At 37.5% G+C, this 16,143-nt stretch overlaps 1 protein-coding gene across 1 annotated transcript in view; it reads left to right on the top strand.

The window, feature by feature from the left end:
* LOC116900627 (signal-regulatory protein beta-1-like) overlaps window positions 1-15,887 on the top strand; it is an 81,037-nt gene extending 65,150 nt beyond the window's left edge. The window contains exons 4-7 of the mRNA XM_032902344.1: window positions 10,495-10,803; window positions 13,473-13,799; window positions 14,787-14,896; window positions 15,499-15,887. Of these exons, the coding sequence (XP_032758235.1) occupies window positions 10,495-10,803; window positions 13,473-13,799; window positions 14,787-14,893 (743 nt within the window). The 3' untranslated portion in view covers window positions 14,894-14,896; window positions 15,499-15,887. The remainder of the gene's footprint in view (window positions 1-10,494; window positions 10,804-13,472; window positions 13,800-14,786; window positions 14,897-15,498) is intronic.
* Window positions 15,888-16,143: the final 256 nt, after the last annotated feature.

The following is a 16,143-nucleotide window of genomic DNA, read 5'->3' as shown; positions in this document are numbered from 1 at the left end:
TGGATATGCAGATTATAGCGTGGTTTTCATATGTATTATAGTTAATATCCATTTATAAGTGAGTACATACCATACATGTCCTTTGGTTCTGAGATACCTCATTTAGGATGGTGTCAGGAGCCATAATGGGACAAACTAATAACTAGCACGTGATCTTCCTAAGATGGCCTGTTTCAGATTGTTATATAACCTGCAACAGGTTTACTCTTATATGGCAAGGCCATAGGAGAATTCATTTTAGGAAAGATTACTGACTGCTATTTATATGCTTTTCCTGTTATTAATAAACATATATAACAATCACTAAGTAATAGCCCACACCTTTAGAGCAGATCTCTACAGATCTACAAAGACATACTGTCTTGAAGACAGATAGACAAAGAGATGACTTCTTAAGTCTTAATGATGATCCTATAAGAATTCCTAAAATTATATATCAGTGATTAAGTTCTTTTATAGTGGGACTGCTATTAGGTCATTTTCTGATAGTCAAAACTGCAATGAGAAGTCTGCCAGTCTCCCAAGTGTTACCAGTTAATTGCTTCTGGATAGTAACCAGACTTTCTCCTACTCAGAGCACGTTCCAAGAGGTTGTAAAACAACCAAAGATCTTAAAAAGGGAACTAACGATTTATTATAGGTTCTAGGACAGAAGATAAAATATTGACTGGGTTTATCTATTCAAAGCTTCACTAATAATTTAGTTATGGTTTTAAACCTTCAGTTAACCTGTGGAGTTGTGACAGGTGATGGATGTTTAGCCAGATAATTACTCCTAATGGATACGCATGTAAACTTCTATTTCAATTTATGATTTGATTTTTGTGTGTGAACTTATGATAGACTTTTTAACATGTGATCATGTATTCTGAAAGATGTATAAGTACTGAGGACAAAGAGATGAGAATTTTTCCCTTTTTTAGAATTTTTTCCCTTTTCCAACTTACAAGAATTCCTCCCCACCCCCACCCCCACCCCCACTTAGGATCTTTCCACTTTTCCCCTTAGATAGCTTTCATAGGAGACATTACAACTTAGTAATAAACACCATAATCACTTTTCAAAGTGTCCCTTTTTCTTCCTGTGACTTCCAAATAGCATGCCGGGAAGTTCCCGCTGAGGTAGTACAAAGGCTATTTAGTTAATCCTTTGCTGTTTTAGGAAGAGGTGCTAAGTGCCAGAGACTGCAGTTTCTGTCCTCAGAGGAACACAGAAAGGTAGGTCAGTTACAGTAGCATAAAAACTTAGATTTAGATAAGTAAACTTTTTATTATACAGCAACCCTAAATATTTGTAAGACAAAGTCTTACTCCTGAATCTCTTAAGAAAAAGTCGTACCCTCTGCTGACGCACTTCCCCCTCCCCTGCCTCAAGAAGAACCGACAAGAAAGACCCCCACCAGGGATGGCCCCCAGCAGGATGGTATTTTCTAGTTCCATCCATTTGCCTGCAAAATTAATGATGTCCTTGTTTTTAATGGCTGAGTAGTATTCCACTGTGTAATTATACCACATTTTCTGTATCCATTCTTTAGTTAAGATATATCTAGGTGGTTTCCAGTTTCTGATTATTACAGATAAAGTGGTGATGAAGATAACTGAACAAGTGTCCTCATGGGATGGTGGAGCACCTTTGGGTTATATGCCCAGGAGTGGTATAGCTGTGTCTTGATGTAGAAATATTCTCAATCTTCCAAGAAACTGCCAAATTAATTTCCAGATTGGTTGTACCAGCTTGTACTCCCATTAGCAATGGAGGAATCTTCCTGCCCCACATCCTTGCCAGAACGTGTTGTCCTTTGAGTTTTTAATCTTAGCCATTCTGATGGGTGTACAGTGAAATCTCAGGATCGTTTTGATTTGCATTTCTCTGATGACTTAGGATGTTGAACATTTCGGGTGCTTCTTGGCTATTTGATGTTCCTCTGTTGAGAATTCTCTGTTTAGCTTTGTACCCTATATTTTGATTGGGTTATTTGGATTGTTGGTGTGTAACTTCTTGAGTTCCTTATGCATTTTGGATATTAGCATAACTTCTTGAGTTCTTTATGCATTTTGGATATTAGCCCTCTGATGGATGTAGGATTGGTGATCTTTTCCCAATCTATAGGCTGTCATTGTGCTCTAATGACAGTGCCCTTAGACTTACACAGAAGCTTTTCAATTTCATGAAGTCCCATTTATTACTTCTTGACCTTAGTGGAAGAGCCATTGGTGTTCTGTTCAGGAAGTTGTCTCTTGCACCAATGAGTTCAAGGCTATTTTCTACTTTCTGTTTTATTAGATTAAGTGTGTCTGGTTTTACATTGAGGTTTTTGATCCATTTGGACTTGAGTTTTGCGCAGGGTGATAAATATAGATCTATTTGCATTCTTCTTCCTGCTGACATCCAGTTAGACCGGTGCCAATTGTTAAAGATGCTTTCCATTTCCATTGCATAGTTTTAGCTTCTTTGTCAAAAACTCAAGTGTCCATAGGTGTGTGGGTTCATTTCTGGGTCTTCAATTCAGTTCCACTGATCCACCTGTCTGGTTCTCTACCAATACCATGCAACTTTTTAAAAGTTAATTTTTATTTATTTATTTATTTTATTGGATATTTTTATTTACATTTCCAATGTTATTCTCTTTCCTGGTTTCCTGGACATAAGTCCCCTTTCCCATCCCCTCCCCTGCTTCTTCTGTAAGGGACCATGCAACTTTTATTACTATTGCTCTGTAGTACAGCTTGAAGTCAGGAAGAGTGATACCTCCAATAGTTCTTTTATTGTTTAGGATCATTTTAGCTATCCCGGGTTTTTTGGTTTTCCATATAAAACTGAGAATTGTTCTTTCAAGATCTGTGAAGAATTGTGTTGGAATTTTGATGGGGATTGCATTGGGTCTGTAGATTTCTTTTGGTAAGATGGCCATTTTCACTATATTAGTCCTACCAATCCATGAACAATGGAAATCTTTCCATCTTCTGATTGATATTTTCCTCAACTTCTTTCTTTAGAGACCTGAGGTTCTTATCATATAGGTCTTTCACTTGCTTGGTTAGAGTTACAACAAGGTATTTTATGTTATTTGTGGCTATTGTAAAGGATACTGTTTCCCCAATTTCTTTCTCAGCCCATTTATCATTTGTATAAATAAGAAGGGCTTCTGGTTTCATTGTATTAATTTTATATCCAGGATCACTTATGTATAGTATTATATCATCTGTGAATAGCAATACTATGACTTCTTTCCATTTTGTATCCCCTTGATCTCCTTTAGTTGTCTCATTGCTCTAGCTAAAACTTTTAAGTACTATATTGAAGAGCTGTGGAGAGAGTGGACCAACTTGTCTTGCCCCTGAACTTAGTAGAAATGCTTTAAGTTTCTATCTATCCAATTTGATGATGACTATTGGCTTGCTATAAATTGCCTTTATTGTGTTTAGCTATATACCTGTATTCCTGTTCTCTCCAAGATATTTACCATGAAGGGATGTTGGATTTTGTCAAATGCTTTTCCTGCATAACACAGTAAGATGATCTGTGTTTTTTTTTTATTTCAGTTTGTTTATATGGTGGGTTACCCTGATCAATATTTGCATATTCAACCACCCTTGCATCCCTGGGATTAAGCCTACTTGATTATGATGCATGATATGTTCTTAAATTTGGTTTGCAAGTATTTTATTGAGTATTTTTACATCAGTGGTCATAAGGGAGATTGGTCTGAAATTCTCTTTGTTGAGTCTTTGTGTGATTTAGGTATCAGAGTGACTGTGGCCTCATAGAATGAGTTTCCTTCTGTTTCCATTTTGTGAAATAATTTGAGGAGGACTGGCATTAGGTCTTCTTTGAAAATCTATTAGAATTCTGTGCTAAAACCATCTGGCCCAGGGCTTTTTTTGGTTGGGAGACTTTTAATGACTACTTCTTCTTCTTCTTCTTCTTCTTCTTCTTCTTCTTCTTCTTCTTCTTCTTCTTCTTCTTCTTCTTCTTCTTCTTCTTCTTCTTCTTCTTCTTCTTCTTTTTTTTTTTTTGATGTTCACTGCTTTTTGTTTTTTTTGGGTTTTTTTCCTTCCATTTTATTAAATTGGGTATTTCTTATTTACATTTCAAATGTTATTCCCTTTCCTGGTTTCCACACCAACATTCCCCAACCCCTCCATCTCCCCTTCTATATGGGTGTTCCCCTCTGTACCCACCCCCCTTACCCCCCTCCCCAACAATCCCATTCACTGGGGGGGTCCAGCCTTGGCAGGAACAAGGGCTTCTCCTTTGACTGGAGCCCCTACTAGGCTATTCATTGCTACTTATGAATTTGGAGCCCACTTCTATTTCCTTAATGATTATAGGACTATTGGGATAGTTTACCTGATTTTGATTTAGCTTTGGTAATTGGTATTTATTTAGAAAATCATCGATTTCACTTAGATTTTCAAATTTTGTGGAATACAGTCTTTGGAAGAAAGACCCAATGAGTCTTTGAATTTCCTCGGTGTCTGTTGTTATGTCTCCCTTTTCATTTCTGATTTTGCTGATTTGGATACTGTTTCTCTTCCTTATAGTTAATTTGGCTAAGGGTTTGACTACCTTGTTGATTTTCTCAAAGAACCAGCTTTTGGTTTCATTGATTCTTTGTATTGTTCTCTTTGTTTCTAATTGATTTGACTTCAGCCCTGAGCTTGATTATTTAGTGGGGTGTTGAGGTTTCCCACTATTAATGTGTGTGATTCAATGTGTGATTTAATTACATTTTAGTAATGTTTCTTTTACAAATATGGGTGCCTTTGTATTTGAGACACAGAATCGAGATGTCCTCTTGGTGGATTTCTGTCTACTCCTCCTGGGTGTGTTTGCTTTTTCTTTATTCTAGAGCCTTTAGATATACTTTTTTTCCTTCCATTTTTATTAAATTGGGTATTTCTTATTTACATTTCAAATGTTATTTCCTTTCCCGGTTTCCTGTCTATCAGTCCCCTAACCCATTCCTCTCCCCTTCTATATGGATGTTCCCCTCCCCATCCAACCCCCCATTACTGCACCCCCCAACAATCAAGAACTCTCCAATTTCTTTATGAGAGTACTTAGTACTATGAACTTTCTTCTTAGCACTCACTGCTTTCATAGTGTCCCATAAATTTGGGTATGTTGTGCCCTGATTTTCACTGAATTCTAGAAAATCTTTAATTTCTTTATTTCTTCCCCCATCCAATGATCAATGAGCAGAGAGTTGTTCAGTTTCCATGAATAAGTAGGCTTTTTGTTGTCTATTTGTTGAAGTCCAGCTTCAATCCATGGTGATCTTATAAGATGTATGGGGTTATTTCAATCTTCTTTTGTCTATTGAAGTTTTGTTTGTGACCAATTACATGGTCAATTTTGGAGAAGGTTTTATGAGGTTCTGAGAAGAAGGTATATTCTTTTGTGTTTGGGTGAAACGTTCTCTTGATATCTGTTATGTCTATTTGAATCATAACCTTTGTTAGTTTTGTTATTTCTCTGTTTAGTTTCTGTCTCAATGACCTGTCCATTGGTGACAGTGGGGTGTTGAGGTTTCCCACTATTAATGTGTGTGATTCAATGTGTGGTTTAATTACATTTTAGTAATGTTTCTTTTACAAATATGGGTGCCCTTGTATTTGGAACACAGAATCGAGATGTCCTCTTGGTGGATTTTTCCTTTGGTGAGAATGAAGTGCCCTTCCTTCCCTGTCTTTTTTGATTACCTTCAATTGAAAGTCTATTTTATTAGACATTAGAATGACCTATTCCAGCTTTTTTTCTTGGATCTATTTGCTTAGAAAACCTTTTTCCAGCCCTTTCTACTGAGATAATGTCTATCTTTGTTGCTGAGATGTGTTTCTAGTATACAACAGAATGACGGATTCTGTTTACACATTCATTCTGTTAGCCTGTGTCTTTTTACTGGGGAATTGAGTCCATTAATTTTGAGAGACATTGATTTTGAGTATCAACCAATGATTGTTACTTCCTGTTATTTTGATGTTGGGAGCGGTTAAGTGTGTGTGTTTGTCTTGTATTGATTTTAATGGTGTAAAATTACTTATTTATTGTATTTTGTCATGGAATATCTTGGTTTCTCTATGTATGGTGATTGAAAGTTTTGCTGGGTATAGTAGTCTGGACTGACATCTGTGGTCTCTTAGGATCTGCAAGACCTCTGCCCAGGCCCTTTTAGCTTTAGAGTCTCAGATGAAAAATTTGGTACAATTCTGATAAGTCTGCCTTTATATATTGCTTAGCCTTTCCTCTTTGCTGCTTTTAAAATTCTTTCTTTGTTCTGTATATTTAGTGTTTGATTATCATGGGGCAGGAGAATTTTCTTTTCTGGTCCAATCTGTTTGGTGTTCTGTAATCTTCTTGTACCTTTATAAGCATTTCTTTCTTTAAGTTAGGAAGATTTTTTTTTATGATTTTGTGATTTTGTTGAAGATGTTTTCTGGGCCTTTGAGCAGCTAGAAATTTTCCTCCTCCTCCTCCTCCTCCTCCTCCTCCTTCCTCCTCCTCCTCCTCCTCCTTCCTCTTCCTCTTTGCCTTAACCTCCCATCTCCTTATTTGTTATGGATCTATTTAAGTTGTCTGTCTCTTCTTGGTCTCTTTGGTGGTTTAGGAGAATCTAGAAATTTATCTTTTCTTGCATAATATTTATATTTCTTGCATAATGAAGCATAGATTTTGAAGGTATTCCTATATAGTCTTTGAAATCTCTTTGGTGTCTATTATAATATTTCCTGTTCATATCTGGTTCTGTTGATTTGAGTTATTTCCTTTCTTCCTGCTGATGGGATTAGGAATCTGTTGTTCCTTATCTTCCTAAAGAACTACCTCTAAGATTTGTTCATCCTTTTTATCATTTTACTTATTTCTTCTTTGATATCTAAAATTTTTAAATAAACCTTATTATTTAAAAAGCTTACAAAAAATTACACAGCAAAGTTAAGCAGACCCAATGTTTAAACAGCTCATTGAAGTTCTATACAGTTAGACTATCCATTTGGAATGGAAGCTGTGTAGCTTCTCAGAATTCGTACTTTTAGATGTTCACTACTGAATATATATTTATATACTTATCTACCATTGAAATAAAAATATCATGATGGAGGTAGAATTAAAACAATTAACCTTATATCCTATTTTATAACTGATGTTCATTACCCTCATTCAGTCCTTTCTCTTCTCCCAGTATTTAGCCTTTCTTGTTCTCTTTCCTACATTTGTTTACATGTATGCATATATTACTGGTTACATTCCACATATGAAAGGAAATATACAGTTTTTTCCTGAGATTTTGTAACCTCACTTAAGATCATACATTAGAAGCCCATCCATTTTTCTTTAAATTTTGTGATTACATATTTCTTGAAAGTTGAATAGTGTGTGTGTGTGTGTGTGTGTGTGTGTGTGTATTCCAATATTCATTCCTTTATTGATACACAATTAGGTTGATTCCCAATTCTTTGTTATAATGAAATAACCAACCCATGGTGTGCAAATATCTCTGTAGTATGGTGTGATATTCTATGGTATATACCTGGGAGTAAAATATCTAATTCATAGTCTATTTTTTAGCCTTTTTGTGAACTCTCCAAACCGATTTCCTCACTGGCTATATTAATTCATATCTCTGCCAACAGTAGATAAGGGTTCTTTTCTATCCACATCTTCTCTAACCAACATCTGTTGTCAGATTTGTTGATGACAGCCATTCTTACTGGGGTGAGGTGGTATCTCATAGTAGTTTCAATATATGTTTCTTTAATGTCCAGGGGTATTAAACATTTGAATAAACAGTTGTTGGCCATTTGTGCCTCTTTTGTGAAAACTTTCTATTTAGCTCACTTACCCATGTTTTGATTGGTAGTTTTTTTCCTTGATATTCCAATTATGCAGTTCTTTATAAAATCTGGATTTTAGTTCCATGTCTGTTCTTCCCTTCTTTGGCTGTTTGCTCTGCTGATTGCTTCCTTTGCTGTATGAAACCTTTTTTTTCCACCCAGTTCCATCAGTCGACATTTGGACTTGATGCTCATTCTGTTAGTGCTCTGTTAGTGCTCTATTCAACAAGTTCCTGTCTACTCCAGTATCTTTCTCAAATGCACTTTCTTCTTGAAATTTCAGTTTCCTGTTTTAAATTAAGGTCTTTGATCTATTTTGAGTTGATCTTTCTACAAGGTAAAATATAAGAATCTAATTTAATTCTTCTACAGAGAGAAATCAAGTTTTGCCAGCACCATTAATCGGATAGCCCAATATTCTATTTTGCCTATCGATTTCCCTGTCTATTTTATTCCCATACTGGGCTGTCTTTATCACTATAGCTCTACACTATGATTTGAGGTTAGATTTTGCAATGCAATCAGTAGTGCTGTTACTCCTTAGGATTGCTTAGGATATTCATGGTTGCTTGTGGTTCAATATTAATCCATTGCATTGTCTCTTCCTAAACCTGTAAACTATGATATCAGAATTTTGAAATGTATCATGTTAAGTCTGTAATTAATTTTTGTACTATAGCCACTTTCACAGTATTAATCCTACCAATCTAGAAGCATGGAATACCTTTCTATTGTCTAGTACCTTCTGTGATTTTCTTTTCCAATATCTTAAAGCTTTCAGTGGAGGATTTTTTTTCTTCTTTGTTTAGATATATTGCTAAGCACTAAATATTTTTGGAGTTACTTTTCTATTTTCTTTTTAAAGCTTATTTCTTTTATTTTTGAGATCATAATATAATTTTATTATTTTCCCTTCCCTTTCTTCCCTCCAAACCATCCCATATAATCCTTCTTGGTCTCTCAAATTCATGACCTCTTTTTCTCATTCATTACTCTTATATGCTGTATTAGCTAAGTATCTATAAAGAAATAGAATGTATAGAATTAATGAACACACACACACACACACACACACACACACACACACACACATGCAAATGGCTTGCAGGCTGTACTCCAGCTATCCCAACAATGGCTTAATCAATGGAAAGTTCAAGAAACCAATAGTTGGGCAGTCCACAAGGCTGGATGCCTGCTTTATCTTCATATTCTGATAATCCAGCTTCTATTTTGTCCAATCTACTTGTAAGTCTTAGTCTGAGTTTTGTAATTGGGCTGTTGAGTTTTTCAGTCACATCTTTTTCGAGTTTTGATTAACATTTACATTTCTTTACTGAATTTAGTTTTCAAATCCTGAATTTTCTGCTTTGTTTTATTCAGCTCAATATTGTCTTTTCTTGAGCATCTTTCAGGCTTTATTGGTACAGCCTTTAAGTTCATTGGATTGTTTGTGTCTTCTTTAAACTCCTTGAATTTTTCAATGATGTTTATCATTTTTCTTTTTCATGTGGTTCATCTGGGTAACTATCAGTGAAAATTGTTTTTATAGGAGTACTGACTATTATCAGGGGTATACTGTTTTGGTAATTCATAGTTGTGTTCTTTTCAATGTGACCTAGGCATGTGGATTCCTTTCCTTGGTTGTGTGTCTGAACTATAATTCTTGGCTGCTACATGCTGGATTGGTGCATGAAGTGTGTGACGAGCTCGGGTTGTCTTCAGAGATGGGATGGTTGGTCCTAGTCCTGGTTAGACTTACTAGGAAGATCCACTCTGACTACTGTACTTCTGGAGCTAGAAGTGTTCAGATGGGTTTGGGGGAACTTATCAGGGAATTCCAACGGTTAACACTTGCTCTCAGAACTAGACCTGAGTAAAGGAATGTCACTTACAGAGTTGAGAGGCTCTTCAGGGAAAATCAATTCATGAGCTCTGATGTTTACTTTTTTTTTTTAAGGTAATAACAATCCTTCAGGTCCCTTGAGACTTTAATGTTATAGTTGACACTTATAATGTGCTTGTCATGCTTCAAACAGTCAATATCAGCTTCTTTACTTGTTAACTCTGAGAAATAAGTTTTGCCCCATGTTGTTAATTAGGAGTAAGATACAGGAAAAGTTAAGTTGCTATGGCACACACACACACACACACACACACACACACACACACACGTGTGTATGTGTGTATGTATATGTGTGTGTGTTACAGATATAATTTGAGTAGACAACAATGTTTATATATCAAACTTTCTGTATGATGTGCCCGTGGGCATTAAGGAATCTCCCTTTAGTAGTGAAGGAAAGACAGATTGCAAGGTCAGAGGCCAGACCCTGAGACTAGACTACCTGGTTTTGAACTCCTGGCTGTGTCATTAATTATGGATTTGGACTTGTTCTCCTATCCATTATTTGATGAATCCGAGAAGAGCCTGAGAACATGGTATTGTTGCTTAGAGTGTGTTTTATGTGGTGTTGGTCTTCTGAGCTGCACAGTCCCTTTGGTCTTATTGTTTGCCATCTGCTAGAAGCTTCGGAATCCTCCTATCAAAAGGAAATATTTAAGTCTCCATGAAAGAGGAAGTGATGGGACTTTACAAGATGGGATCCAGGAAATTGTTCACACTGGAAATTGATGTGACATGTGGCTTCTCTTCTTGCAGGAAGGAAAGATTACTCTCATAACCTCGAAGGGCCCCTGCAGCGGTTTGCACCTGGAGCAAGCATCCAATTGAAGTACACCTCCTCTGAATTGCCAACCCGGCAGGTTACTGTGATTTGGCTTAAAAACAACCACAGCCTTCTCCAGACCCAGACCAATGTCTTCTCAGGTGGAGAGACCTACAACGTGACCAGCACTGTCCTCGTCCCACTGGAGAGTGATGACATATTATCTTTAGTTCTCTGCCTGGTTGAGCATAAGTCCTTAGTGGTTTTCCAGAAAGTCATCTACTTAGACCAGTACCTTTATGGTAAGATTTTCTCTCCCTGGCTGAGGTAGGCTGTGGGATTCTCTTGGTTTATTCACCGAGGAAATGGTCTTAGTTGATAGTGACACTAGAAACAATATATAAAACACTATGTTCAGGCTGACTATGCAGAGGTAGCATTTTGTTGTTATAACTGTCTAGAGTAACACTCGGAACTCATTTCTTTCATCTGAAAAACATGGGCTATTTACTCTCTGGGATTTAATTTTAGTATTTCTAATCTTTAGAAGGAATACTTGAAGGACTTTTCAAGCTTCTAGATTTTAGGGACTATGTTGTCCTTGGATCATTGCTCTAGATTTGAGTCTAAATTTTCCTTCTTTGTGGTTGGTTTTCACAGGCTGTACCAATGCTTGGCACATCTGTAAAATCAGACAAATCATGTGTCATACCTAAGAATAAGTTTAAAGGTCCAAGACTGACCAGTAATAAAATTAATTACCTAAAGCAAATCAGACTTTTGAAATTTACAAATGATTTTCCTCTTCATTTTTTGGGTCTGCACAACAGAAGAAATGTGCTACTCTCATGGGAGCAAAGGTGTCATCTTACATGGAGGGAAATGCTAATGTCACTGTCTCCAGATAGCAGAGTTTACAGCCAATACAGCACAGTAGGGAGGGTCTGCCTTATTGGATTTATAGAGGTATCTTGTCCTATTTGTCTTATTCTTAAAGGCAACTGATTCAGATATGGAAGCACCCAATATTGTAAGGTCCTGAGTGAGTGATCTTTGTCCAACTCTATATGTACCTAGTCAAATTGCTTGTGATATCAGTCTCAGTGTTTGAATGTCTTTTAGCAAAGCTGTGTTTTAGGGAGGTCTCTTACCTAAGTAGTTTTACATAATTCTCTGGAGTTAGGACAACTGCGTAAGGAAGAAAAAAAAAATCATAGGACCTATAAACGCTCACAAATGAACTGATTACTTTATCAAATTGGTTGCTGTTCCGAACCTTTCTTTGCTCAGCGCATGTATCTTCAGCTATGTTTTCTGTTGTAGAAATGTCTTCATTTGGTCTAGAAGGAGGACTTCAGGGATCAAAGCCTCAGTTCCTTCAAGTTGCAATACATAAGGACTTAACATTATCAACACTAGACTAAGAGCTGAAATCTGTCAACTAAGACATCAGAGAGCTGATATGACTTTAGAAAATGTCTTCATTTCAAAGTCTTACAAACAGTTACGATAGTTATACAAGGTCTGATTAGCTTTGATGTCAGTGTAAGGCCCATGTGTGACAGTCGACTGTGCCAGGAAACTTGGTAAGGTAGACTGGGTCTGAGACCCCAGTACACAGGTACCACCTGAGATAATATGTGCATTCTTGCTCCCTGCTGGATTCCTGGCCTGGAACACATGACCACACTCCCCACATAGGTCATGTAGCCCAGAACAGAGTTCTCCGTGCTAATGAGGTATCTAGAGGCCCTGGGGGTTTAGCCATTAAGCTTCCCTTCCCAGACATTCCTTCCTGCAAAAAGTATTTAATCTCTGACTCACCCTGAGAAGTTCGTATGCATCTATTTTCCACAATGAACAGTCAATAAATGGTCTGGATAAACATAAACTGTCTCTTCCATCAAAACCACCATGGGGAGCTTGGAGAAGACCTTTCTACAGAGACACAGCCTAAGTCTCCTGTAGAAGGCTTCTCTATGCATCCAGACAACCATTGCTAAATTGAGAAGAATCACCAATGAGCTAGGCTGGAGCTCCCTATTTCCCCATTCCCAGGTTCATTGCTGTTCTCAGCCTGTGGCCCCCACAATGGTCCTGGCCTCGTCACTGGTCTGGCAGTCAGGGAACCCTAACTTCAGGTTCCCACATCTTAGACTGCATTCTCCCACCTTCTGAACTGTGTCTCGGTGCTTCCCTAAATCTCAGCACCAGACAGTGGTGGCACAGGGTCTACACAATTAAGCATCCCCCTCGTTTTGCCTCCGTAGCAGCAGGGAGGAACATGCATCCACAGGCCCAGAACCTAGACCACCCAGCCTTCAGTTTAGAGCGATATTTCTATCATGCTTCGGCTTCACATGAAAACTACTGTAAAGGATAATAGTGGGATTCCCAACCCCTCCCCCTAATGTCTGCCATTGTGAGCACAATGCTTTGTATGCAGACAGCTCTAGTTGAATCCCTTTTAGAAGCCATCACTCTAATCTCAGAAGACTCAGCATGTGGTTATGACTATTATATTGTGCCAAAACTTCTGTTTCAGCTACAATCCCCAGATTTGCTACTTGAGACCTTGGAAAAAATATTTAACCTCTCTCAAGACTTTTTTCTATGTAAAAATCTTAGTATCTTGGTCTCTAACACTGAGTGTCCATGAATCTTCAAGTCTTGGAATCATCTAATTGTAAAGTAAACCAACAGACTTGTAGTTTGCTAAATGGATTTGATACCTCATGTTCTATAGGTCAAAATGAAAAGAAGAAGCATTGGGAGGTCCTTTATCAATCCTTCTATCTATCCGTCTATCCAAACTCGTGCTCTCACTTTCTCTGTTCATGAGACTATTAAACAGTTCCCAAATCCTTATTTGTGCCAGGCACTGGGTTGAGCCCTAGCAGATGATCCCACATCAAGAAGATTTCAGTAGATTTCCTGCACTAATTCTTGGCTTTATCTGGATTTTTGTCAGTTCCTCCGGCAGTGAGAGTGTCCCAGTCTTCAACTGTCTCCAATTTGGTGACTGTTACTTGCCATGTAGAGAGATTCTATCCAAAGGATATATGTCTCACTTGGCTGGAAGACTGCCATGTGATCAGGAGAATGGACAAACCTACACCTAAGAGGAATGAGGATGGGTCCTACACTCTGGAGATCCTGCAATTGGTAAATGCATCAATGCAGAGGTCTGATCAAGTACTCACTTGCAAGGTAGAGCATGAGGCCCAGCCTCCCACCCATGCCAGCATTATATTGTCTACAGCATCCTTTCCCATACGCAAAGCCATCAGGAGCCTAAGTAAGTTTGCCTCTTTTCTTGTGGGCATATGGGAGTCACCTTGGTTTCCTCGCTGCATTTCAGAAAACACTAGGGAGATAAGTTTTGTAATCGTGAAAGTCTTGTCCAAATTAGGAGTCTGAGGTTTGTTCCATAGGCAGAATGGTCTCCAGTCACTAGCTTCCTTTAGAGTGACCATCCAGAGTGGTTCTTCCATTTCTATTGGAAGAATGTTCTACCAGGTCATTCTCTTTGAAAATATCCTAGAGAAAGTTTAGCTTAGTGCTGATCCACTTGTGACCATGAGATGTTTATCACCAAGACTCTGGTTTAAAGTAGTCTCAGGTACATGGGGGTAAGCTTACATGTACATTGTCCTATAAGACTTACTTGAACAGCCATATCTGGGAACTGCCTTCTGCCTACTCTGATGTTAATTTCTTTACTTCATTTTTGGATGAACATATAACCCCTGTTCAACAGTTTCCTTACATGTAATAAACAGGTTCCTAATTTGTAGAATCCTTTTGAGAATTAAATGTTAATATACAATGGATGTATAACTGGTATATTATCTACACTAAATATCAGCTGCTAATATTATTTGCTTTTATGTAAAATTGTTTTCAAATTAATTTCTAATAATTACAGTAATCTAAACTTAGTCAACACTGTCAGCTATCTCTCAGAGATCCCCTTTCTTCATTTATAAGATGTTAACAATAATACCAATGTTCAAAGATTACAACAAATGTTACTTTAAGTGACCGCTAGACCTTAAGGAGAAGGCAATGATCATATTCATGTTGGCATGTTGACTGATGACTGTCAGAACTTTGAATTTAAAGGTAAGCTTCACAGGTCTCTTATTTCTGAGAGCTAAGTACAGAGGAATGAGCCCAAGGATGGATCAGAATTGGGAACACTCGGAACTCCCAGGCTAACAATCTCAGATCATTTCAACTCACATGACCCTGTTCATTGACCCCTTCGCTCTGTGTATTTTAGGTTCAGAGAAATCTATCCACATTTTTGTGGCTTTCCTTCTATGCCACAAGGTCCTTCTGGTGGTGAGTTTACTGGTCCTCTTCACGTACAGGTGGTGGAGCCTGTGACAGGTGAGTTTGTCCTTAGAGAGTGAGGTCACAGCCATGGTCATGGGTAGTGAGAAGAATTCAGAGTAAACACATGGGATTCACAGGGTATGTCTTCAAAGATTCCCACAAATGTTATCTACACTCAAGAGGAAATTAGAAATATTCTCATTCTCACCAAATATCTTGTGGAATTCTTAGAGGCTCCCAACCCTCTGCATTGTATGATCCTGGAGTTGGAATTTTTTTATAGTTATGCTTCCTGTGATTCCAGAGGTGTGGGAATGGAATAATAGTCAAGACCTAAACTCCAAAGGGTCTGCCCACACACATTGTTAAATTGTCCTATGATGTCAACCAATCTAAAAGGATGGACATACTAACTGGTGAGAAAAATGAATGTATATATGGAAGAGAGGTCAGGTCCCAGAAGGAGGTGTGAGTGGAGTAAACAGAGGCTTCATTTCTGACATTCCTTAGGAATTCAGAAAAAGAAGAGAACTGGCTATTTAGTGCCTATTCAACAAATACTGGTGGAATTAATACACGAATGAAGAAACGAATGAGTAAACAATGTTTCCTACTTCTGTATAACCTGTAATACATTGCCTCCTACCTTCTCTAAGGAGCTCAAGTGGCGAGAAGATGCAAAGATCTGCTGTTGATCCGAGACTCCTGCTCTGCACTCATCTGCCTCCTCCATACATGTGCTCCCCCCGCACACTGTCAGATGTGGACTTAGATAGTTTAGGGTTGTTTCGGACTCAAGATACTAAATTTCAAATGAGCTCTTCTTCCATCCAAAAGGCAATTTGATGAAGAAGAAAATGGATGTTCACTCTGTCTCATGGTCAATCTTTAATTTTCCAGTTCTCACAACCAACTAGAATTTCTGCAAGCATGATTTAATTTTAGCAGACACGAAACTTAAAATTATTGGGCTGCTGAAAAAGAATTTTCCTATCTTGAAATGGGATTAAAAAGAGTATAAAACGCCTCTGGATTTACTATAACGTTTTGTAAAACATAACATTTTGTCCATGTTTTCTTCAAGTTTCTTTATTATATTGCTCTGAATTTGCTGGATTTTTTTTCAATCATGGTTTTATACTGTTATGACATATACATAACCTTTAAACAGCATATAGTATTTTCCGTTTTTATTCTTTATAAAATCTATGATATCACATGTATGTAACATTTTGAAACTTTTTTTATACTTAACACACCTTGTAAATTTACTAACTTGAAGCATAACTATTCTACCCATT

This window comes from Rattus rattus, chromosome 5, assembly GCF_011064425.1.
Source record: "Rattus rattus isolate New Zealand chromosome 5, Rrattus_CSIRO_v1, whole genome shotgun sequence".
In the NCBI taxonomy this organism is placed as follows: Eukaryota; Metazoa; Chordata; class Mammalia; order Rodentia; family Muridae; genus Rattus; species Rattus rattus.
Note: the sequence above shows the minus strand (reverse complement) of the source record. Positions and strands in the feature narration are given on the sequence as shown.